Source organism: Triturus cristatus, chromosome 4_1, assembly GCF_964204655.1.
Source record: "Triturus cristatus chromosome 4_1, aTriCri1.1, whole genome shotgun sequence".
Taxonomy (NCBI): domain Eukaryota; kingdom Metazoa; phylum Chordata; class Amphibia; order Caudata; family Salamandridae; genus Triturus; species Triturus cristatus.
In genome coordinates this window covers 101,904,220-101,930,445 of record NC_140585.1, presented here as the reverse complement: position 1 = coordinate 101,930,445, position 26,226 = coordinate 101,904,220, and the positions used below count along the sequence as shown (strand labels likewise).

General features: G+C 46.3%; 1 protein-coding gene across 4 annotated transcripts in view; it reads left to right on the top strand.

The window, feature by feature from the left end:
• LOC146839650 (uncharacterized) overlaps nt 1–26,226 on the top strand; it is a 230,749-nt gene that overhangs the window by 133,650 nt on the left and 70,873 nt on the right. For 3 of the 4 annotated variants that reach the window (XM_085651735.1, XM_085651738.1, XM_085651736.1), the window contains 2 exons: nt 10,478–11,248; nt 20,981–21,094. In XM_085651735.1, coding sequence (XP_085507861.1) covers nt 10,478–11,248; nt 20,981–21,094 — 885 coding nt within the window. The remainder of the gene's footprint in view (nt 1–10,477; nt 11,249–20,980; nt 21,095–26,226) is intronic. The other variant, XM_085651737.1, reaches the window with a different exon arrangement.

Below are 26,226 nucleotides of genomic sequence, written 5' to 3'. Positions count from 1 at the left end.
TTCACGAAGCAGGTACGTCGGTGTAAACACAATATCCGACAGCCTTGTACCTCCCGGTTCCTCCCTTTATAGGGCGTGTTTTCCTTGAGTTATGTAACAGCTCTCCTGTTTACATAAGGGCGTGTTTCCCTTGAGTTATGTAACAGCTCTCCTGTTTACATAAGGGCGTGTTTCCCTTGAGTTATGTAACAGCTCTCCTGTTTACATAAGGGCGTGTTTCCCTTGAGTTATGTAACAGCTCTCCTGTTTACATAAGGGCGTGTTTCCCTTGTATGACAGGAATTCTTGACAGTACATCCTCCCTCTCAGCGGCTCCCCACGGGTCCAGCGCTGGCAGGAAAACGCCGATGGAACAAGGAGACCAAGCGCGGAGCATGAACCCCTTCAGCCGGTTCCCATGAATGCTCCTCCGGGCCATAGCCTTTCCACGCAACCAGGTACCACAGCTTCCCCCTGCGCCATTTGGACGCCCGTATGCCCGACACTTCATACTCCACCTCCGACTCCACGCATACCGGCCTAGGTGTCCCAGACGGCTTGGAGGGTGCTGGTTTGAGCAATGATACATGAAAGACAGGGTGTATCCGCAATGACTGGGGCAAGCACACCTTCACGTTCACGGGACCCATACACTTGGTAATTCGATAGGGGCCCATGTACTTGGGATGGAACACACTGTTCTTTCGAAACCTCATGTTTCTTGTGGATATCCAGACGTAGTCTCCAGTGCGGTACAGTGGCCCGGGCCTTCTCTTCCTATCTGCCGCAGCCTTGTATCTTCTCTTGGCCTCTATTAGGACAGCCCTTGAGCGCATCAACGTGTCTTTTATGTGTGCCACCCTGTCCGCTGTGGCGGGAATCCTGTCCTCTCTGAACGGATGTAGAAATGGCAAGAACCTGGGATGTTGGCCATAGTTGCTATAGAACGGAGATGACTGTGTGGAGCTGTGAGTGGCGTTGTTATAGGCTATCTCTGCAACCCATAGCAAGTCGACCCATTCTTCCCTGCCCTGGTCCACAAAACATCGCAGATACTGTTTGAGCGTTTGGTTCAGGCGCTCGGTTTGGCCGTCCGTTTGAGGGTGGTAGCTGGTGGACAGGGCGGTCTTAACATGCAGCGCAGTGCACCAAGTCTTCCAGAATTGCGCAGTAAACTGCGACCCCCGGTCCGACACGATCACCCCAGGTAATCCATGCAGTCGTACCACATTCTTTAGGAGTAGTGACGCCAATTCCCCGGCCGTAGGGACTCTCTTGCAGGGGATGAAGTGCCCCATTTTCGTCAAGTAATCCACCACCACCAGTATTGCCGTCATCCCCTGGTCTACCGGTAGGCCCACCACGAAGTCCAGTGATATGCTATCCCATGGTCTATCCGGGGTCGGAAGTGGATGTAAGAGCCCTTGGGTTCGGCCATGGTCGGCCTTCATGGTAGCACACGTAGGACACTCCTGTCCCCACCTCCTGACATCCACTCTCATGTTTGGCCACCAGAAATGCCGTCCCATGCTAGCCACCGTTTTTTCAAAGCCCAAATGACCTGCGCATGGAGAGTCATGGCACCAGATGAATGCTTGTTTCCTTAGCCTAGGCGTGGGTATCAATAGGCACCTGCCCTTCAGGGGTATCCCGTCCTTCAGCTGCCATTCTCTGTGACTGAGGAGCCACCTCCGCCATGCGAATGACCTGATCCCTCTCTTTATTCCCCTCAGGAAAGTATCCGGTTGGATAACCCCCAATACCATCCTCGGGGAAATGATGGAACGCTCGGTTGCAGGCAATGGTTCCTTAACTGCAGATTGACGGGACAGGGCGTCCGCCTTCCGGTTTTCCGTCCCCGGCCGATATGTGATGCGGAAGTTGAACCCCGCAAAGAAGATCATCCACCGCAGCTGCCTGGGAGAAAGGTGTCTAGTGGCCGTCATGAACTGTAGGTTCCGATGGTCCGTGTACACCGATACCACATGTCTTGCCCCCATCAACCAATGCCTCCATTCGGTGAAGGCGTCCTTGATTGCGAGAAGCTCCTTCTCCGCAATATGGTAGTTGCGTTCGGCGTCGTTGAGTTTGCGGGACATGTACGCAACGGGATGAAGCACCCCTGTGTCGTGGTTGCGTTGGGACAAGATAGCCCCCAGCGCCACATCCGACGCGTCCGCTTCCACCACGTAGGGGAGATCCGGATCGGGGTGAGCCAACACCGGCGCCTTACCAAAGGCGCTTTTCAGGGCCTCAAAGGCTTTGTTCGCTTCAGGGGACCAGACAAACTCCTTGGACTTCCTCAGTAGCTGTGTGATTGGGGCCACCACTCCTGAAAATCCATCTATAAACCGCCTGTAAAAGTTGGCGAAGCCAATGAAACTTTGGACGTCCTTCACGCTTTGGGGCACCGGCCATTCTTTCACCGCCTTGATCTTTCGTTCTGCCATCTCCTGTCCCTCTGGACTCAGCATCACTCCGAGGAATTCCACGGATGTGACGTGGAAGTCACACTTGCTGAGTTTACAAAAGAGCATGTTTTCCCTCCGCTTTTGGAGCACAGCTTTGACGTGGTGTACGTGCTCCTCCACACTGGACGAATAGATGAGGATGTCGTCGATATATACGACCACGTAGATATCCAACTCCTCTCTGAATACCTCATTCAAAAAGTACTGAAAGGCTGCCGGGGCGTTGCACAGACCGAACGGCCTGACGAGGTACTCAAAAAGGCCGAACCTGGTCTTAAAGGCGGTCTTCCACTCGTCTCCGTCCCTCATGCGCACCAGATGGTATGCCCCTTTCAAATCCAACTTGGTGTAGATACGAGCTTTCTTGACCTGTTCCAGAAGTACACTGATGAGAGGCAAGGGGTACCGATTTTTTATGGTTATCGCATTCAATGCCCTAAAGTCCACACAGGCTCTCAGCTCCCCATTAGCCTTCGGGATGAAGAAGAGTGGCGAGGCGGCCGGAGACTTGGACGGGCGGATGAATCCTAGCTTGAGGAGTTTATCCAGGTACCCCCGGAGATGCACGTTTTCAGGCTCCGTCAGGGCATACAGCCTGCCGCTGGGAACGCTGGCCCCTGGCACCAGGTCGATCTGGCAGTCAAACTGTCTATGTGGTGGTAGCACTTCCGCCTTCACCTCATCAAATACATCCTCAAAACTGTGATAAGCCTGGGGGAGAGCCACATCTTTTTCTGCCGCTGTAGCCACCGTCTGACTCCCGCTCTCATCTGCGTCAAGGGATTCCGTTCTTATTCCACAATGCAGGATGCAATACGGTGACGTCATTTCGATGCGATGTGTTGGCCAATCCACAAAGGGGTTGTGTTTCTGTAGCCACGGCAATCCCAATATGACGCCATATTGGGGCGCTCGGATGATGTTAAAATCGATTTGTTCCAAATGGTTCCTCCCATATCTCATCGGAAGGACCCCCGTGTGCTGTCCGATGGGCCCCCTCACCAATCGCCTTCCGTCTACCGCATAGACGTCTTCGGGTACTGCTTTGGGAAGAAGCACTAGCCCTAGCCTGCATGCCTCGTTGTGGTCCATAAACATGCCAGTGGCCCCTGAATCCACCATGGCCACAACGGGTATCCACTGGTCATGCACTCCCACGTGCACCGTGATAAACAGGTGTCGTTGTCCCTTAGTGACCGAGTTGGAAAGTGAAGGGATGGATGAGTGACTCCGAGATGCCCCTTCTCTGGTCTTGGAGTCCTCTAGTTTTCCGCCGGTATGTCCACTACGGCTGTTACCGACCGGTTGGCCCGATAACGTGACGTCTTCGGTTTGGCAGGGCATTCACGTACGTAGTGGCCTTTTTTGCCACAATATAGGCACAATCCTTGTTTACGGCGTGACTCTTTCTCCGTGGCTGTGAGGCTCGCTCGTATTGCGCTGATGTCCATGGGTTCTCCCTTGGATGCGGTGGAAGTTTCAGGATTTCCCACCGTCACATAGGATGGAAGGGATTTTCCTTTTCTCCCATGATCCCCCTTTCTTTCACTTAGCCTATGTTCCAGCCGTAATACCAGGTTGATAAGGCCCTCACATGTCTTGGGTTGAGGGTCAATATGAGCCACGGCGTCCTTGAGCTCATCGCACAGCCCTTGATGGAAGAGCGCCGTCTGTTTAGCAACAGGCCACTTGGTTTCCGCAACCAGCCTTTGGAACGCGTTGAGATACTGCACCAGGTCGTTGGATCCCTGTCTCAACTCAAGCATTTCACGGTCCGCCGTGTACGAGTCAGCCCTTCTGTCGAATACCTTCAGGAATTCCTCGCGAAAAGCACCCCAATCACATAAGAGGGGGTCGTCCCTGCTCACCAGAGGTACGGCCCATTGTGCCGCGTTTCCAGCCAAATAGGATATAAGGAAAGCCACACGAGCCTGACTCGTGGGGAACGCCTTTGGTTTGCACGATAAATGTAGCGCCACTTGTGTGAGGAATACCTGCACTGTGTTAGGATCCCCACTGTACCTCTCTGGTGTTGCCAAGGGGATGGCTACCGGCATTTCCACTACTACCGCAGGGGTCTGGTTCGTGAGGGAGGTGCTGGGCGTGAGCGGGTCCAATTGGATAGCATCCAGTCTGGCTTTTACATCGGCTGTTTCTTGCCTAGAGGCAGCCACTTCAACTTGCATGGCCGCTAAAGCAGCCAGCACATCATCAAGTGTTGCCATGTCTGTTATCGACCGGGAGACAGTTAGTGTTATTAAGGTCGGATATTTTGTAACGCCCTGAACGTCTCAGGATCGTTTAACAGACACGACAATGAGGACGCAACCACTTGTGAAGGGTTAGTTCTTTTAATGAAGGCAAATAAAATACAAAGAACAAACAAAAGTTATAGTCACTGGAATCCTCCAGGCTAAGTACGTTACCAGCCCACAGCACGGATGGTCCTAACCGTCCTCTGCATATACGCCGATCCCGGCGTATGCCAACAGAGGGCAGAAATGAAATGGCCGACAATGCCAATCGGTAGGCTGTGAGGGGCACGAAGAGTGTTGGGGAGAATCGAGGAGTCAGGGAAACACCCAGCCGGGGTCTCTACCTGAAGGGAGCAGCCGCTCAACCTCTTCCTCAGACTGCACCGGGACGCGGAGTCACCTCCTGGTGATGCGTCACCGATACCCCAATCACAAGCAAGAAGACTGAACCGAGAGCAGCCGCTCGATCGATCCTGTGGACTTCCGAGTCTGTAACGCGGCAAACACCTCCTGGTGTGCGTTACAGCTGGCAGTCCCTGTGTCTCTGGTCGGGCTGGGAGTTACGACTCCAACCAGCAAAAGCGCCACTGCGCTTGTACTCAGCCGAGTCAAAAAGCGAAGCTCAATGGTTGACCGGTAGAGCTTCCGGGTCCTTCACAGGTGACGATGGGGCAAGACACGGCCCAGGGAGTAACGACTCGACCTACCTCCGTTCTTGCCTTACTGGAGCACCACTCCGGAACACTGCTCTTCACGAAGCAGGTACGTCGGTGTAAACACAATATCCGACAGCCTTGTACCTCCCGGTTCCTCCCTTTATAGGGCGTGTTTTCCTTGAGTTATGTAACAGCTCTCCTGTTTACATAAGGGCGTGTTTCCCTTGAGTTATGTAACAGCTCTCCTGTTTACATAAGGGCGTGTTTCCCTTGAGTTATGTAACAGCTCTCCTGTTTACATAAGGGCGTGTTTCCCTTGAGTTATGTAACAGCTCTCCTGTTTACATAAGGGCGTGTTTCCCTTGTATGACAGGAATTCTTGACAGTTGTTACCTCCTCTCTCTCTCATTTCTCTGTATACCACCTTCTCTGTTTCAACTCACTGTCACTATCTACCTGCTCTCTACTTTCTTTTTGCTCATTCGTATACCTCACCTCTTCCTCTCAACCTCTGTCTCTACCTCTGTAGCAAATTTCTCTTTCCTAGCTGATGCTACGTCACTTCTTTCCGCTCTTTGACTTGTCTCTTTCTACCCTTCCACCCTCTCTCTAGCTTCTCTACTCTCTTTACCTGGCTTATTCATAAGAGAACTGAACCTGCTGGCACCTGAGAAGAGCCTAGAAGACTGGACCTTCTCTCCCTCTTGTACCCAGTTACAAATAGTGGACTCCACAGGCCATAAGGCTGGCTCCTGTTAAAGCTACTGGGACACACCAAGCTACAAGAGGCCGTTTCCTGCAACTGCCCAAATAACTAGTGGCAACTAGACCTGGACTGAACCCGCGTGAGAGCCTCTGCCTGCCTCAATGCCTCCCCTGAGGACCTGGCGGGACTTCAGAATTGTACTCCTGTGATGAATTGGGACTTAAGGGACTAAAGTCAGAAGGTAAAAGCTTTGACCAGGACATACCTGGTTAGTTCCATTGCAGTCAGCCTCAGATTGTGCATAGGTTCTGTTGTACGGTGCCTAATGACTATTAATGGCCCTTCGAGCTTCTTGGTGCAATTTCTACTTAAAGCTTTAAAAATTCACATCCCTGCTTCCCCTTATTGTTTTTTTTTATTTTGGTGTCATTTTCATTATTAGAACATTGGAATGTGGAGCACTCTGTTGAAGACAGTGGAGTGTTCCGTGATTCTACTGGCCGGTAAAGGTCCGCAAAGCAACATTCTAATGTTTTCACAAAGGCCTCTCAGAGCCCGAGGGGATTTAAACCCCGTCGGTCTCCCAGAGGCGTTTGTTTCATTTGTTAGAACATTCTGCCCTCTTGGGGCGTTCGGCTCGGGCCTTTAACACTGGAGGGGGCATATAATAGCCGTTATAGCTCGCTACAGCCGGCTATACGGCTATATTATAGCCTTATAGCCCGCCGTAGCGGGCTATACCGACTGTTAAAGGCCCGCTGCAGCGTTAAAGGCCCGAGCCGAAGGCGAGGGACTTTCACAAGGCAGAGGGACTTTAAAAGCTGGTATAGCCCTGCTACGAAGGGCTATAAGGCTATTAGAACATTCTGCCACTAGAGGGCAGAATGTTCTAACAAAACAAAACCTTCAGGGCGCGCGAGGGGATTGAAATCCCCTCAGGCTCCCTGAAGTCTTTGTTCACAGCCAGAGCTGTGAAAAAAGACACATTGGAATGTTGGTGCTCCGGGCTTATACCAGCCATTATAAGCCCGGAGCACTCCATTGTTTTCAATGGAGCTCACAGCATTCCAATGTTCTAATAAATCTTACTTTGTTTTTCTGACTCCTTTTGGGATGTATTTATCATTTTGACTTTATTACTGTTTTAGTACTGCATAAATGCTTTACACATTGCCTCTAAGTTAGGCATCCTTGCTCTGTGCCACAGCTACCAGGGGTTTGAGCTTGGGGTTATTTAATGACAGTAGTGCACCCAGACAAAGACTGTGATTATTACTTGAGGTGGGCACTTACCTTCCACAAATAAAACCCAATTTCTTACATTTGGCATTTAAAGGGCTTGAATGATTTGAAAATGGTTGACACATTAGTAAGTTCAAAGTTGTTCAGTACAGGGGTCCCAAGAATTTGTCTTGCCCAGGGCCCCAAAATTCTCAAAGATGGCACTTGTCTCATAGACAGCCCTCATTGGTTGGTTAGCCCAGCTACGGCTGCTAAGGAATGGGGCTAAGTAGTGGGACATTAAATAAATCAGCTCTTAGACCAGCTAGTTAAGCAAACATCATAGCCTCGTCCTTAATGTCACTTAGCCTACTAGTTTCCCGTCCTATGTTTGGTGAGTACCTGCTCCTCTTTTCTTCACATTTAGCTTACTGCTTTTTTGTTAAATGTTGCTGTTTAGTGCTTCTTTCTATTTAAGGTTGCACAGTACACATTTGCCAGGTGAAGGTACAATGATCAAAGCAGATCCCAGACTAGTGGTGTGGGGCACATGCTCCCACTTGACTTCTGTTCACCCATTTTGTTTAATTAGAATAAATGATGACACTTCAGCTTTCTAATTTATATTCGTGATCAGAAAAAGCACCAAAAGAATCCTAAAGGAAATGGCAAGCACCAGACACAGACCAGCAATGTACATTGAAGCAGAGTATAAGAAACCCCTGCATAGCAGATTATTGAAAGTTTGCTCTGCGATATGCAGGCGTATGATTGCTCTAGCTCACCAGTCGCAAATTTCCACTTGCAACATGTGAGGAAATTATTACAGTTTTGCGCCCTCTCCTATGGAGCGAGACAACGCAGTTAGAACTCTGTACGACAGAAATAGTAAATATCGACACCGATAATATCGTCATACAAGAATATCGATGAAAGAATATCGAGGGACAAAATGTAGAAAGGTACGTGCATAGAGGGATGCATAGATGAACTATTCCCAGCTCCACATCTACGCCCCGTGAATACATCTCTAACGCATAAGTACACAGATGTGGAGTTAAGTATAGAACATCTAGATTTACTTAACTGCTGATTTTTGTTTTCGATATTTTGTCCTCAATATTGAATCCCATCAATATTTGGGGGTCGACATTCGGGGTTCACCCCTCATTGTACTATTGTTTCTTGACCTCTCTCTAAGTAAACGTATTTTAGGAACAAATGCAAAGGCTTCAGCGAGTGGCTCTCTCGCTCTGGGTTCAGCACCTTTGCAGAGAGAGTTTAACCAGATTTTTACTGGATCCCTGTGCAACATAACATTTGCATGTGTACTTGTTACTCGAATATGAATTTACCTTAAATAAATGAAAAGACAAGGGGGCATATTTACAAGGAAGTGGCGGAGTGCTGCGTCAGCCTCCATGGCCTAACGCCGCCCTCCGCCTCTTCTGAAATGCAGGGCTGCACCGTATTTATGAGAATACGGTGCACCCTTGCGTTTCCTCCTGGGCTGGTGTTAATTTAACTGCCTAGCGCCAACGCAGGCACCCTTGCAGCATAGTGCAAGGATGCCTGGGTTAAGGGGAATGATTGTTTATGTGCACTGAGGTGCCCCTTCCTGTAAATGAACAATCTGAAATGGCGTTTGGAAACTTCTATGTGTGCTGCTTAATGCAGCCCACATAGAAGTTGCAAAATGTCATTTTTTTAATGATTGTTTATGTACAGGAAGGTGTCCCTTCCTGTACATAAGCAATCAATGGCGTTTTGCTGTTTTTATGTGTGTTGCACAACGCAGCACACATGCAAACAGCAAAAACGAGGAGAAATTAAACATTTCTCCTCGTTGCGCCAGGTCAGACAAGGTTTTCCTTGGCCTTAATTTTGGCGCTGCCCCATATTGACGCCACCCTTGTAAATATTGTATAGCGCCACAATCAATGGGTGTTGCGGTGGAACGCCCACCACAACACCCATTGCCTACTCCTTTCACGCTAAGTATAGCGTGAAAGGGTGCTTTATTCACCAGACACTGTTAAGCAACGTTGTGAATAAGGCGAATCCCTTTTTGCCACCATAATGTCAAAAAAGTGACGTTAGTGATAGGGGCTTGTAAATATGCCCCAAGAGGAGGCGTTTGGCAAAACAGGAACAAGTTGGTTCAATTAAAGGCCGCGGCCGGGAGAGAGTCAACAGGGTGTGTCTGAAGAAAGTCTCTCAGTGTTCAAAGTTTAAACCGACAATTTATACATCTCACGAGGTACAATAAAAGTGATTTTAAATTCTTGAAAAAGCATCTCAGTCGTAAATAAAAACTCTTGGTCATCCGATAAGGACACAGAGGGCTCGCGACCTTGGGGAGAGCTAGTGTGGACCAGTGTGAATGTGTCCAGATGTCTAGTGTGGGGAGTGCGTGATCATTACGTGTGGTGTGCATGTCATGTCCTGATAGGCTGAGTGTTTCTATCTCCATGTGGCATCTAGCTTTGTGGTATTTTTTGGGGGGAACACTCGCCCCTGGTCATACGGGTTTTTTTGGGGCCAATTTCCTTGGACCTGTTGTGGTGTAGCTGACTATCTGTGGCATCGATCAGGGTTCTCCTGTGAGCGCATTTGTCTCTGGCCTAAGCAAGGCCCCGCCTGTCACTTGTCACTCGATAACCATGGGTTTGGGTCGTAGGGCCTGTCTAACCACGTATTTCTAACTCTGGGTTTTGCGGACGTCACCTTGGGTGAATCCAACAGCAATGATATGATCTCATCAGAACTCTTACGGATAATGTAGCAGGCATTGATATTACTTTTACTGACACCCTATTTATTGTGCGTGCAGATGTCATAGCGTACACGGATTTTGTCTTTACTGGTTCTGACATCGTTCTTTGTATCCCAAACAGGGAGTACATTGACATAATCGTCACTGGTATTGGTATTGCCATGCAGACATGGAATATGACATACAATGACATTGTTTCTACCAGAGTCGTAATTGTTGCACGGACATAATTCATTGCCTTCATTGACATTGCTTTGATAGGTATGGTCATTGTGGTGCAGGCATCGGTTATGGCATACATTGACATTGCCTTTATTAGTATTGCCGTTGTCGGGAATGCACACATCACAGTACACATTGACATCGTATTCACCCATTCCAACGTACTCATGGTTTACTCTCTCTCATTACAGAACGTGAAGCTAGAAAAATCCCCAGAGGAGCCTGTATCACAGTCTCCTGAACCAGGCATGGGGAAGCAGACAAGAGAGCCCCAACAAAAAGAAAGAAGTTTCATGTTTCAAATTAAGAACAAAGAAAAAGCAATCACAGTGAATGGAGGGTATAACACACCTGTAATCAGTGCCATCAAAAAATCGGAATACTTTCAAAATGCATTAAAGAAGTCAAAAAAGAAGGGGCTCCTCCTTCATGCCAGCACCAAACTTCAAGCCATGGTGAAGTCCAACATGCCTTGCGCCTTGATCCCGCAGGATGAGCTTGTGATAATCACATTCATTAAAGGGGAGCAAAGGATGGAAGACGCTGTTTCAGGATGTGACCTGAAGCTCTTCTATGTTGAACCCAAAGGTGAAACAGAGAATGGAGCCCATCAGATCATTCTGGAATGTGAGCCCCTGAGAAGTAGGAATGTGCGCTTAGCTGTATGTGGGCATCCTAACCAGGACCTCCGGGAGGCGTTGACAGCTGATGGAAGGTTCAAGCAAGAACATCTGCAGAATGCATTTGAACTTCGTCAGACAGATGGCCTTGGTGACTTTGAACCCACCATCACTCTTGTACGTCATCTAAAGGAAGTGCCCTATAAAATGATAGTCACCAATGATCGCTCGCGCACTGTTCCACAAGTGAATGGTGGGCTTCCTGCAAAGCAGCCAGTTGATCGAGAAAAAGCCCCGGAGGAAGAGTCGGTAACAGAAGGCCCTGCGAGCCGCAAGGTACAGGTATGTTCACTCTTCCAGTTGGCTGTAATGGAGCCTTTCATTGAAATCTTATTGTTTGTACCAGTTTTGTATTGGGTGTTTTTTATTTGTATTGTATGTCTTGACATACAATACTTGAGGGGTTCCTCAACATGGTGGATATATATCAAGCTGCTGGTCTATGTACCCGTAATGAGGTCCCAAGGCACCAGGATGACCAGGCCGCACAGAGATGCAAAAGTATTCTCCACTACGTTTCCTGCCCACGTCTTTGTTAGTAATGCCTGGAATGATATGGGACTTTTGATGTGAGTGAGCCAAGGGGTTTTCTGTTTCTTTTCATCCCTTCGACAGCAGTGCTGCTATGCATATATGCATGTGTAAGGCATTTCTATAGTGCAAACCTAGACACAAGGCAGCAAAGCACCACCTTACCCTTGTCAATTCAATGAAGGCACTTCATGAATACAGAGGAAACTAAAGAACAATGCAAAGAAATACTATTTCCATAAATGCCTAGGGGGAAGGCGGGCAAGAGCTGAGGATGGGGACAGAGGAAGTCTGCTACCAAAATATCCTAACTAAGATACCATCTGGTATAAGTAATGTGCCCTCAATATTGTTTACAAAACCATCGCCCCACTGAAGCTAATAATAGAAGATCTAAGCACATGAGACACTATTTTCACGAATGATATTTAGAAGATGAAATTGCTGTCAGACGATATATTAGCCAATGATACTCTGCCATAAGCTGGAAGGAGTGGGATACTGGCCACTGTTCAGGGTGCCTGCATAGTCCTGGACACTGACCAAACACCTGCTGGAAGCCAGTGGAGTGGAACCTTCCTGCTCTGTATGCTGGGGCTCTCAGCGGACGATAAGCCACCACACGGGATGCCTGGATGTGTAACAGACTCTGCTCTCAGAAAAAACAGAGGTGTGTTTGATGGTTGCATTGCACTCCAGCTGCGGAGGTCCACAATGGTGATGGTCCACCAACTTGTGGTGTAGTATAACTTCTCAGCCTCACACTTGCAACTGCAGGGATTCATAGTGGTGGTGGGCCAACAACTAGGGACACTTGTTGTGGCACACTATGACCTTGTGCATGCTTTAGTAGGAGCTCACAATACCGGTGGGCCACCAATTCAGGGTGCCACTCATGGGCCTCATGCCTGCAATGATCTTAGACCCATATCTATCAAGGTTTTGCATCGGCCTGGTGCCACGCAAGGGGACGCCAGGGTGATGCAAAACCTAAATGAGATTTACCAAGCCACACAAGGCCTTGTGTGGCTTGATAAATCTAGATATGCAAGGCAGGTCAAATTGCGGCCTTGAATTACTCTGTCACAGGAAGGCATGCCGTGGCTAGAGTGTGGGTGTTCCCACACATCAACCCACAAAGTAGAAGAGACGAGGGACAACACTGTCTCTGACTCCCTCAAACAGACTTAATCACACTTAACAGAGACAAAGGATAACAGAAAAGAGCAAATCTTGCAGTCAAGGATGCTAGAAAGTGGGAAAATCAATAGATTTTATAATACTGCCCTCACACACCCGAGAGTGTCATGCTTCATCATTGGGCCGCATCATACACCAAGGTGCAGACCAACACCTTTGGTGGAGCGCAAATTTTTTAGAGTGAATGATGAAAAAATGGTGGTGAGGGTAAAGTATAAAAGACAGAATAGTTAGAATAAGCGCAAATTTGTGCTATTCAAAGAGAAAGACAACAGATAGTCTCTCAAAGTCAAGGGACCAAGGGAAAGCAGAAAGAAATTTAAAACTGTATAGGGGTTGACTCTTGTACTTTATTCATGTCAACCTCTGGCAGGGTTAAAATGAAAAGGATGGGGTCTCTAGGGCAGGTAACGACCCTATAATCCCCCTGCTAAAACCAACATGTTTCTGCCAGCTATTCGTGTGCCCAGCCGGGTCACTCTGGCATTCGTCAGGGTGTTGGTCCCTATGGTGTACCCCTTGTCGAGTACTTATTACCTTGGATGTTCGGGACAATATACCCGTCTCGCTCTTTTAGGAAATTCCAAGAGGAGGAACATATCTATAGGAGGAAGAGGAAAACAGTGGATAGTCATTCCCTCCAAACTTCTTATTCTAAAAATGAAACATCATTTTATGTCCCACGCATCCATCATATGCGAACCATGTGATCACACTACAGCTCATTACCCAGCACACCCAGTGATCAGCTGTGGAAAACACTCGCACACAGACCCCCCCACACAACAACTGTTTGGCGGGTATAACGAGTCATCTTTTTGTTTATGTGTCCTGATAGTGATCAGAACCACACTCCCACGATATTGATAAAAACATGCTCTGTATAATACTAAAAACTGTGTAATCCCCCATTTTCTCGATCTCTCTCACCCCTTCTGTGTGCCCATCTCTACATAAAACGTAGACATACTCACAAGGGTTTACGAAAATTTTTCTAAACCCGGGGCTGCGGGGGCGGGTGCTCTTGTAGTCACACTCTGCATAAAACAAACGTGGTCAGTGTCTCCGAACAAAAGACTCATTTGTATACCACAGAGACTCTTATTTCGAAATTGCTTGTTTTGTAAAAGAGATCAAATGCGTAATTCAGGTGCCTGCCTTTCACATCCTGCTGTATTCCGGGCGGTGGTAGAAAAAATGTAAAACCAACTACCCAGTACTCATAGTATTCGCGGTTTTCTCGACCCCACCCAGACTCTCCTTTCGAGCGGTCAAAGCCCTTAACTGAATGCAAATAGAGCGTTACTTTTACTCGCGCATCAAGGAATCAATAAACGCTTACTACTCCAAAGAGGTACCCGTTCCTTTTTCCCTCCGTCAGTCCTCTGCCGATGTGCTACGCTCCTCTCGTGTCCTTTTTAAACACCGGGGAACCTTGTTTCCGTGTAGACGCGATCAATCACGCCCCTTCTGCTCATTAGCCAATCCCCTCGCTGTATCCATGCAGTAGAAAGAGGCCTTCTATATGCTCTCTAGCCCAGTTGTTTTCAAGGCGGCCATCTTTGAATTTCTACCAGTACTTTGCAAAGTAGTTAACAACAGCAATAGTTAACCACAAGGTGTTTCTCTCGGTTATGAAGGGATGGCGGGGGAGGTTTTTTTTATACTCTTATTTTATTCACGCTCACGAGTTTTAAGCTTATAATGTCCTCATCATATGTGAGATAGCAGTAGGTTCAGAGACTGAGATTTTATCTTCTTCTTTATTCCTTTCTACGCAGTCAGTACAGATCTTATATTCATTACATTGTATCTGATCTTATTGTGTGATACCATACAGCTGGAACCATGGGATTCCATCGTTTAATCCTAAGGTATGGCTTTTCACCCGCTCTACCCATCTCTGTTCTCTTAATAGTAGGAAGCTTGAAGTGTCACTCACATTCTGCGGGATAAAGGGTTTGTCCACCACTATCCACCTCAAGTCTTTCTCATCATGTTTTTGTTCTAGAAAGTGGGCAGTAAGTTTCGTATTGGATTTACCACAGCGAATTGTGCTCATATGTTCTAGAATTCGAACTTTTACTTTCCGTGTGGTCATGCCCACATATAATAGATTACATGGGCACCTCAGAATGTAAATTACATTTTCAGTGTTACATGTGGTGTGCTGTCTGAGTTCCCATGGACTTCTCAAACCAATGTCAATATTTTTCCCATTGATTGACAAGGGGCAGGCTCTACACGATCCACAGGCATAATGCCCAACAACCGGGGGCAAAAAGTGTGCGCCCATACCTAAGTTACCCACTTCTCTTGATAGTCTCGGGCGAGTGTTTACAATAATATTCTTAAGACTGGCACTCTTCTTAAAAGCAAATAAAGGGACAGGTTGGTTCAGTCCATTTGAATTGAGAATCTGCCACTTCTTATGGATGATTTTTTTAAGGTTGTTTGAAACTGTATTATATGTGGTCACGCAAATACTCCTGTCCGTGGTCTCTCTCTGATTAGTCTCCAAGAGAACCTCCCTGTTGCAATTCCTTGCTCTTTTTTGGGCCTTTTTAATTACACCCTCAGGGTAGTCCCTACATCTTAACTTCTCACTCAGGAGAGTTGCTTCCTTTTTGTACTCTTCCACATGTGAACAGTTCCTGCGGAGACGCAGGAACTGTCCATAGGGGAGATTCTCTCTCAGGGTCCGTGGGTGGAAGCTCAGAAATGATAGTAAGTTGTTCCTATCTGTGTCTTTGTGGAACACACTACTAACCCACACATTATGACACATTCCCAGATTTACCAACAGTGGTAGACCCGGAAATGTATCCGATTTGTACGCCTCCCCACCAACAGCGCAACGAGGAGAAAGATCTTTATTTCCCCTCATTACTTTCTCTTTCTTCACACTTAGAAAGAGGAAATGGTCCCTGAGGATTGTTTATGTGCAGAAAGTTGCTTCTTCTTTCACAAAAACAATCCTGCCTACAATGCAGGCACTCTTGCAAGGGTACCTGCATTGGCGCTAGGCAGCGCCAGCGCAGGCAGAGAGCAGGCACAGGCAGAGAGCAGGAATGTTCTATATGAAGTAAAATACAGCTCACTCTTGCCCTCTCCTTTTTACGCAGTGCAGCAAGGTGGCTTGCGGCGTTGTGTTGCGTGAAATATTGATAAATATGGGCCGATGGCCTTTGAGGATGCAGTTCAAGTCTGCTGGCTTCTTTGGATTGGGCTGAGCAGTTGTACAGTCAGACTTAACAGCATTAAGTACTGCGAAGCAGAACAGGCACAACTGGGGCACAAGCTGTCAGGCTTCAATGCATGTTACTATATCGAATGACAAAATATGATCCTGCTATAATATTATATCCAGAATATCGCCTACCATAATACTGTGAAGGCTCGTATACATAGGTAAGTGTAAATATACTATTCTGAACTTCAGATCTATGTACCTTAAATATACATTCATACATACATACATACACATATATACATGTATATAGTTAAGATTTATAGATGTGGAGTTCAGTATGGTAAATCTGTACTTACCTATATATTCTGAATGCAATATTTTAGCAGGACGATTTTTAAAACTAGGTCTGTGGTTGAAGACTTTGGAAGTGGAAGGCATATCGTACATTTTCAGTTCAGTCTACGGCCTTCTTAAGCAAGGCTCTGCAGCAGGCATCTTCCTTGTAGTCCCAATGATCTAGTCCTTACCTGAGTCAATCGTCTTCTTGAGCAAGGCTCTGCAGCATGCATCTTCCTCGTAGTCCCAAGTGTCTAGTCCTTACCCGAGTCTACCTTCTTCATAAGCCAGGCTCTGCATCAGGCATCTACCTCTTAGTGAAGGAAGTGGCCCGATTAGGGTCACCTGGGTCACTAATGACCACCTCTCAGACTTCCATACCAAATGAAGAGTCAATCAGGCAGCAGAGGATACAAACCAATAACTGTTTATTAGATACACTCAAAGCGGAGCCCGGTCTGCCCAGTCTCTCGGAGTGCTGCAGAAGGAATGAAATCAACAAGCATAGAGATACATTATGTACGTCTTGTAACTGGGCTAAAACACTCCCATAGTGGAATTTTCCTGGCAGGTGCTGTTAAGCAATGGAATACAAAAAGAAACAGTCTCATCACTCATATCTTACACAAAGTTGCAAAGTCCAAGGTTGTTCCAGTCGGGCCTGTCCCCGAACAAGTGGGAGAGGGACTCTATCTAGAGAGAAAAGTATGCACTAATATGAACAGGCTATTCATTAGTGAAGTAAAACCTAACATTGCAGAAACGAAACATAACAGACTTTTCTGAGAAATAGCAAAGGATTAGTTTCGATTATGATTCAAAATGGCGCCTGAACAGAAAATGGTGCCGCGAATGTTACCTTTAGCTAGGCAATGCACAAAGACGAATATTTCTATTCTAACAGACCCTCCTTTTAGCATGAGCTAAAATATTTCTAACAGCAACAAGGAAAATATAAAACCAGAAATACAGGAGACCATGAGTAAAACTCCTTATGAGCATTCCATATTCTTTGTATCGGGAAAGGAGACTGTAAGGAGGGAAGAAGTTTCGAAAATGCCCTCATCTATGTTCATGAGGTAGTCTATCGCTTTCTATACCATAATTGCAGCGTTAGTATCATGAATCGATATTTTTATTTTAGAGGTGAGGAAGGTGGTGCCAAAAGAGCAACAAAAGGGGAGGCACTGAATAAGAGCACAACGAAGCACCAATATCACAACCAGGTAAATCACCTTTTCAAGAATCCAACCCCAGCCACCAGAAAGAGACCAACTCCAATTTCCACTTTCCATTCCTTTGACATTCTCGAGGATGTCTAATATGTGTTTGGTAATATTCTTTTCAATATTTTTTACCCTGACTACACACTGGTCTCCCACTCCCGTGCATACACCACCACTCTTGGCTAAGATGAAATCAACCGTGTGCCTAGTCTGTTGATAATATATCCGCATGCTTTCCAACCGAGTGGTGATGTTGCGTAAAGCCGCCACGGTAGTATTAGATAATATTTGTAACTTGCACCCAAAATATTCTCTAGCTTTCTCACCCTGGGCCATAGAGGTACCCTCCAAAGTGAAAATAGAAGAAAGGATGTATCCAAAGGTGTTTACTATAGTTATTGACCTCTCCATTGATCACCCCCTCACAGAATTCTTTGGTCAAAGTCCTCTTAACCCAACGGACATTAGGCTTAGTGTATTTACAAGATACACCTAAGGGCAACACCATTCCAAGAGCGACATCATCGGTATCATTATGAACGTTAAAATAAGTACTGTTAGACAAAAAGTAAAACCCCGGGTCTGCATAAATCGGTCCTTCGTAATCTACTGCAGCATATCTGGCGTTCATTCCAAAAGAACTCGGATCTTTGTCATTCACCAAGGGGATCGTATTTTAGTACAGCGCTATTCCAGAACAAATGATGTTCAAAGAAGTGTCCGTACTATTCACGATTGGGCAACAAGCAGAATAATAACCAGCCTCCCGGGTGACTATCAATTCCTTGCAATACCAGCCCGCCAGTGTGACATTCTGCTCTTCCATATAGAAGATGTCGCAATATGTGTTATTATCACAACCCGGAGAACCCATTCCCAGTGGCTTTCTATAATATAATCAAGGTCATGGATAGCCACAACCAAAAACTCCCTTCACTTCTGTAAATTGCGGTGGACGAATATATATATAATTTACAAGTGATAATGGGTATGCAGTCCATAAACTAGTGACAGATTCAGTGGGGTAACAAGTGGTTCCTTCTCCAAAGAATATCTTATGTGTGTCCAGAAACACATTGCTCGGGGCTGTCCTTTCCTTTCTTGTCAGAGGCATAATCCTACCCTTTGTGCGTAAAGGTACATCCTGACCATTCTCCAAAACCCATGACACCCTGCACCGTATTATTACCAAACAAAACCACAAGAGCAACACGTGTTATTTTTCTGTTTGCGGGTCCACACCATATTATGCTGTTAAACAAGAATCACTGGCTGCTCTTCCTCAGCAACCATTCTACCAAAGGGATGCATAACGTATGATGAAAAGGGGAAAAATGTGAAAGAAATATACAAGTTCCCAGTGTCCGGCAGAGCCTCACAGGTACAGGGTCTTATTGTCCATCAATACGTTGGTGCTCTTGAGCACCGGTGGTGGAGCTTGCTCTGTCCTAAGCTCTTTGGATGAATCCCACATTGAACAACATGGTGTACCTTCACAATATACTTCAGTCTTCCCTAACTAATGTTCAAACAACTCAGATAAACTGAGCAAAACGTTCTACGCTCATTTCAGCTAATTCAGTTGGTATTACAACTCAGTACAACCTATCTTACGCAGTCCATCCCTAATTTCTTTTCTCCTTGGAATCCGTATCCCTCAGCCGAGGGTGCAAATTGTACCCTTTAGCCCCAGGCACCGTGTGATCAGCGAACAAAGGTTCGTGGATTGCTCGTATTTCCGGAGGAACAGCCTCATTCAACACATCTGCATTTTCCTTGTTTGTCTTTGTCCAGGTTACCTGGGCATCGCTGAATGGGACGTACCGAGGCACCTGCTCGCAATCTTAGTCCCCGCGTTCTTAACCCACTGATCATAGGGTAGAGGTAAAGGAAACCTCTGACAGTGGGTTGCATGAACCCAGTTCCTATGGCCAGCAACCTTCACAGCAGTATGTGTCACCAATAGAACCTGTTCAGGCCCCTACCAGCTCGGCTCCAAACTTTTCTTCCTCTGAAAATTGCACAAAAGGACGTAATCACCGGGCTGGATATTGAGGCCGGGTCCCTCTGGTGTATAAGGTAGGGACTCCCGCACCTGTTGATGAATAGAACGTAAATTCTCTTTTAACTGGCCAAGCAATACAGGGTACTCAATATCAGAAAATCTACGAGGACGCGGGACGCCCCAGACACTCGCCGGGCACCCAAACACAACCTCATAGAATGAGCTGTTGTTCTTGTCGACAAAAGAGCTAACGGTAAAGCATCTGGCCACTTTAACCCAGTAGTCTATTGTATCTCTGCCAATTTCAGTTTGAGAGTACCATTGTTCTTCTCAACCAAACCCGCTGACTGTGGATGATTAGCAGCATGGAAGTTCTGCTTCACATGAATACCCTCACAAATCAATTGAATCATTTTTGCATTAAAATGGCTTCCATTGTCACTCCAGAGTTACTCAAAATGAGTAAGTAACTCAAAATGAGTAAGTTACTCATTTTGGTATTCACAGAAGGCACTTACTCATCAATGAGTAAATGCCTTTTGTGAATACCAAAATGAGTAAGTTACTCAAAATGAGTAAGTTACTTAAAATGAGTAATTAAGTGCCTTCTGTGAATACCAAAATGAATAAGTGCCTTCTGTGAATACCAAAATGGTAGTAAGTTTAGGATTTTGTCTTAAGTTAGTTCTGTGAATCGGGCCCGAAGAACATATGCATCTGGTAACATCCCTTCCTGCTTCACTGATTTATCAGTCCAACATCCTTCCTCATTTAACTGTGCTGTACGTTCCTGCCATTCTGCTAATTCTTCCATTGTAGCTTCACTTTGTATCTCCTTTACACTTTCAAGGGTATTCTCAAACATGACAACTTCAGGGACCCACCTAGCTGGACCTGCTACAAACATACGTTCCATCTTTGTTCGGGCTGTTTCCTTAGATGTCTGATCTGCAAAAGCATTTCATCTACCCACGTCATCAGTAACCTTCCTGCGGGCACTACACTTGATTATGGCTAACTTCTTGGGGAGCGTTAAAGCAGACAAAAGCCTTGATATAAGGTGCCCATACTGAATCCTGGTACCATGAGAAGTAAGGAACACTCTTTCTGACCAGAGTCGCCCAAAGTTATGCGCGGCCCTAAAGGCATACTGGCTGTCTGTATATATGTCGACAACCAGTCCCTTGCTCAATTCACAAGCTCGAACAAGCTGACTGATAGGGGACTCGTGATGTCTCTTCCATCGTGTGCAACGTAGTGATAGCATAAGCTGCAGTCGTAGTGCCATCTGGTAACGTAAAACAAGAGCCATCGACATATAGTTCTTTTTAGGGGTCAGATAAGGGAACATCAGTCCGACTCGGACAACATTCCATTTTCGAACCAGGCTTCAGCTGACTCACATTGTCACTATAAATACTAAACATAGAGGCTCAATCCATCAGTAGTTTGGCTGTTGGTGAATAGAGCTAGATGTTGGGTTCTGTATCTTTCAAAATCTTAAGTAATATTTTTCTCCACAGCGATCAAGAAAAATCTGCGACCAGACTGCTGATACCTCAGGTGATAGAAGCCATGGAGAAAGCGCTAGTTTGCCAGCATCGCAATCTGAAGATCAACCAGTGACAAGGCAAACGGTGAGCATTTGGCTGCAGGAAACCTTAAGGCATTTTTCATGCATTAATAAGAAAACACATTGAAAAATATTGACCTCCGGTCTGCTCGAGTGTACACATAATTGGTTGGAAACAAGAGTGGCCTTGTGTACCTAACTACACACCTGGGTATCAAAAGAAATACAAAGAAAGGGTTACTTTGGAATAGTCTATGTGCAGTTTGAATTATATGATATCAACCAGTCCATTCTCAAGTCAGCACATTCCTATATGGATTTTTATTTTTCGAGTGCAGCATTATATGAACATGGATTACAAGACCTTTCCACAGTTCAAGTAAATGTATGTGAAGTAATTATCAAAAACTATTTAGTAGACTAAAAATACATTGATATCATTGAAGAGCGGAAAAGCAATAACAAATTAAGTGCCTTATTCGATGGTGCCCCCCTACCTTTCCCTTAGCACTGGCGGTAAATGTAGGCACCTAGCGCCAACCTAGGCAATCTTGCACCATTGCAAGATTGTTTATGTGCAGGAAGGTATCTCTCCTGCACACAAACAATCACCATTGGTGTTTTGTGCCTTCCATGTGTGCTGCTGTGCTGCAGAATGCAGCACACATAGAAACAGCAAAAACTAGGAGAAATTAAGCATTCCTCCTCGTTTCATGATGTTAAGACCAGGTTTTCCCTGGTCTTAATTTTGGGGCTGCTCCATATTTAAGCCATCCTTGTAAATAGGGCGCAGCGTCAAAATCAATGGGTGTTGCGGCGGAACACTCTCCGCAACACCCATTGCACACCCCTTTTATGCTAAGTGTAGCGTTCAAGGGGGCCTTATTCACAAGGCGGCGTTACGCCACGTTAAGTGGCTTAACGCCGACTTGTGAATAAGGCAAATCCTCTATTGCCACAGGAACGTTGGAAAAAGTGACATTCCTGTGGCGATAGAGGCTTGTAAATATGCCCCCAAGAGTTCAACCAAATACTATAGCCGTGAATCTGAGTTTAGCGGCGAAGACATTTCTCCAAAAAATGTAAGTGGGCCATTGCTCCCCTGCTCAGATCCACCATGTGCAGGAACAACAGGCCACATTTTACGAGCCCTAGAATTTGACCAGTAAAATCGCTTTTTGAGAATGGCCTGCTTAGCAGCCTATATCAGTTTTCTTTCCCCTTTCTGACTCTGAGCCACAACACAGGGAGGGGCTGGTAATATGTGGACAATGTACGGGCGATTGATTGAAAGATTGTGTGTTTGGGGGATGAAGGCTATTGAAGAAGTGAGATACTATTATATTTTGGATTTTTTAAAGGAGATGTGTGGGGTGATTAGCGGAAGAGGTTAGGAAAGTTAGAAAAGACAATTGTGTAATAGGAATGGTAATAAAGATGTGTTGGAGTGTTATAATATAGGGATGCTGTCATGGAGAAGATTGGTAGGAGAAGAGGGAAGGAAGGGATAGAAGGAGGGAGTAGAGCAGGGTAGACTTTAGTTGGTAGATGGACATGCAAGGCAGGAGGTGGGGGAGCTGTATTAATCATGTTAGTGAGGTGTGGATCAGTAGAAAGTGAATGAGGTAAGCTAGCTGGATTACAGTTGTTAGTTGGGGTAGAAGTGTGATGAGAGAATGACTATGAGTGTGTTGTAGAGTATGAATGAGCGAAGGAAGATGAGCAGAGTTGTAGGATAGGGGTGTGTGAATGTGGATACATGTGTGTTTAAATACATCGTAAGTGCAATCAGGCTGAAATTGTTGTGATGTGTTGGTGAGTCTGTATAGTGGGTATGTGGTAGAACAAATTCATGGAATTTACTCCACGAGTAATTATCTTGCTTTATTCTTCGGAGATCTATTGTGAGCAGCAACTGTACCTGTTTACCTCTTCTTGGTGGGATTGTGAACAGATTTTCTGGTCCTAGGCCCTTTCAAGGCCCTGACGGGTAGTACCCTTAACCAGACACCCATTACCGTGATGCCCAGGCTAGACTCAAGAGGTTCTGCTTAAATAAGTGCTCTAGAAATCATGTGACCTGGACCAATGGGAGCCCTGTGCCCTAAAGTCAATAGAAGCCCAAACCCTAATCCCTAAAATCATTAGAAGCAGCACAACTTTCGTGCCATCCTAGTGGACCCCTCACCAAGCACATGGAGGGCTGCTATCGCAGGCTGCATGTCATGGTGCAGATACAAGTGAAAACACGACATGTCCCATTTACCTGTGTGCCATGTCCCCTAACGCAGCATGGAATATTTGTAAGCCGCCCCTACAGCAGTCCTGACAGCCCTAGGGCAGAGTGCTGAATATTAAATATGAGGGCATACCTGCATGTGCTGGACAATGTCAAAAACAAGTTCTACAGCTACATGATGGCTTCACTGAAGATAGAGATGTTTGTTATCACATATCTCATATTGATAAACACACATTGATGCCAGTGTTGGATTTCCAAATACATGCACCCAGAGGACAATCTGAGAGCTGCTTCCTGAAAACCTACCAGCCTCTGGTGTGTTCCCTGACTGGTTTCTGCCAGCCTGCCACACGAGACACTGTTCTGACCTCCTAAGGTGAGCGTCTTTGCTCTCAGGAGACTCAAAACAAAAGCCTGTTTGGGAAGAGGGTGTCATCCCCCCTTCCACGGGATGACTTGCTGATTAGTCTTCCTAGGCTGGCAAGCTTCAATGAGCTAGTACCTTCCTTTGAAATGCAAATCTGGCTTCCCCTCGCAGAAAAAGAAAGCCAACCCCCTTGTCCAGAGCCCCTTTAGCACCTGGACAGGCAGGAAAAATAACTTGTACAATTGGCGTGCCAGCCCCAGGCTAGTACCAGCCCTAAGGTGGGCTGAACCGAGATGGACAGGATTTTTCAGAAGTAGCCATCTTTGTGATGGCATACTTCGGAATTCTTGGACAGGGTTATGCCCACTTCCAACAGGAAGTGGTCATATAGGGGGCGTAGTGACCCCATTGGCTACTACCCTACACTCCCCTAAATGCAGTATTTATGGGGGTCTTTGCCACCAGAAGAGCAGATCCTGATGACCTGAAGAAAGAAGTTGGACGAGTCACACAGAAAGGACAGAAGCCCCAGCAACTGACTTGGTTCTAACCCTGCCGGCCTGCCTGCTGATTTCACCTATTGTACGAAAAGTGGACTTGTCCTGTAGCTGTCCGGGAGAGCTGCCTGCCTTCATCCAGTAACCAAGACCTCCTGAACTGTCCCCTGCATCCTACAGGCAGAAAACAAAATACCAAGAGAATTCTGGCAACGCCAATACTTGTTGCCGCCAAGCACCATTGCACCTGAGCCCCCAGCACGTGTCATAGTGGGCCAATGGTGTCAGCCTGGTCCCCAAGCCCTCAAGGTACTGAGTCCACTGTGCAGTGACTCCTCATGAACTCCCCGATGTAGCCTGCAGCCTCTGTTAGCAATCCCCCTCAACGCAAATATTGCAGGACGGAAAAAATCTACACCCCAAAGACCCTCTGCACCCGAATGACCCACCCCAACATCGCAAGAACTGAAGCCACTAGTTGGTTTCATCTGACTGGTCTCACAGTCCCCTCCTGCAGCCTCTTTCCACTGCAACCATTCTCCATAGGATAACATTGGGCATCTGATAAAGTTTGGCAGCTCTGCACACGGCCGCCCTAGTGCTGCTGCTGGTGATGTTCTGCTTTGGACCTTGCACACCTCTCGCCTTAACTCCTGGAGAAGGGTCTTGTAAGTCGCTGACAAGAACTAGTAAACCGCATATGAATTTCCCTCCGTAGGTTAACATTTCAGAACTCAGATATTGCAACTTTTTGAACTGAAAAGTATTTCTCTTTAAAAACATACTTACCCAAACGATTTTCTTCTGATGCCTAAACATATATAAAGGTACTTGCTATTTTTATAAATTGGTGTGGATCTCCTTCTTGAGTTGTTTGTCTCATTTATAGACCTTTGTGTGTATTTTCAGATGTCTTGCACTCCTGGCAAGCTCCTCTGTGTTAAGCCTTAGGCTGATCAACCACACTACCCCCTAACAGAGCACCTTGGGATTGCCACAGCAAGCCCCTGTCCACTCATAAGCGAACCCCTGGACTCTTTTCATGATATATCTAATTTTGATATATCTATAAAGACCCAGCTTCCTACACTCTAGCCATAAGACCTGGAACTATGTCAGAGTACCTACTGCTCACTGGAATGCGTACTCAGCTGCGAAGTGGAAGCATGCACCCTTTCTAATTCAGGAAGTGCAGGTGCACAGAGTCTGCAAGTGTCTGCTCAGGTAATGCAGGTGATGGGAAAATCTGTGGGCTCGAATGGAATTCTGTGCCTTATCTACCTGCAGAGTGTCAGCCAACTTGTAATCAAAAACTGGTTACAACACCTTCTACACCATTTCCTTCCATGTGGTGGTGTTAATGAGTTTTGAGAAAATTCCTAGCATTTTAGAGATGTTTTAGTGAGAAGATAACTGCAGGTTCAGGACAGATGTGTGAATGTGCTCTGCAGTGTGACACAAGGACAACGCACGTGCATAGTAAATCTGGCCCTTAGTATCATGCATAGTGGTAAGAGCTGCTTTATATGAATTGGTTAACCTAGGGCACTCTGCCCTCATCCTAGCTCTGGTCAATCTACCGGTACGATTCCTAATCCTGACTTTCACATACTTGACCACAAAAGGAGGAGGGGACCCTTCTCCTGAATCTGAGTACTGTAGCAACCCAGGGACAAACGATGGACTACCTTCTGGTTGCAGAATCACAGTTGGTATCTGCCTTGACCTTTTTAGTCACATTAGGACTATTTTATTGAGTATCAGTATCAGATCATCCAAACATAGACCATCAATGTCACCGAACAGTCTTTCATGTAGACCACCACCCTCGTTCACGCCTGGATCTTGGCAAAAGGAACTGCGGGATTGAACCACCACCAAAATCCTCATGCTCTTACATATTACCTAGCATCACCCGGTGTTTGATTTTCATTCATTCTTTGCCCTTTCAGGGTGCGGCCAAGGAGATTGTTAGCCTGGTTGCCACTTAGGTCCCCATATCTGTGGCTAAATTTTTAAAAGAAGATGTCATTTTTTTTTTTAATTGTGTCAAGGTTTTTCTTAAGAATGTCCTCCTTTTGCAGCATTGC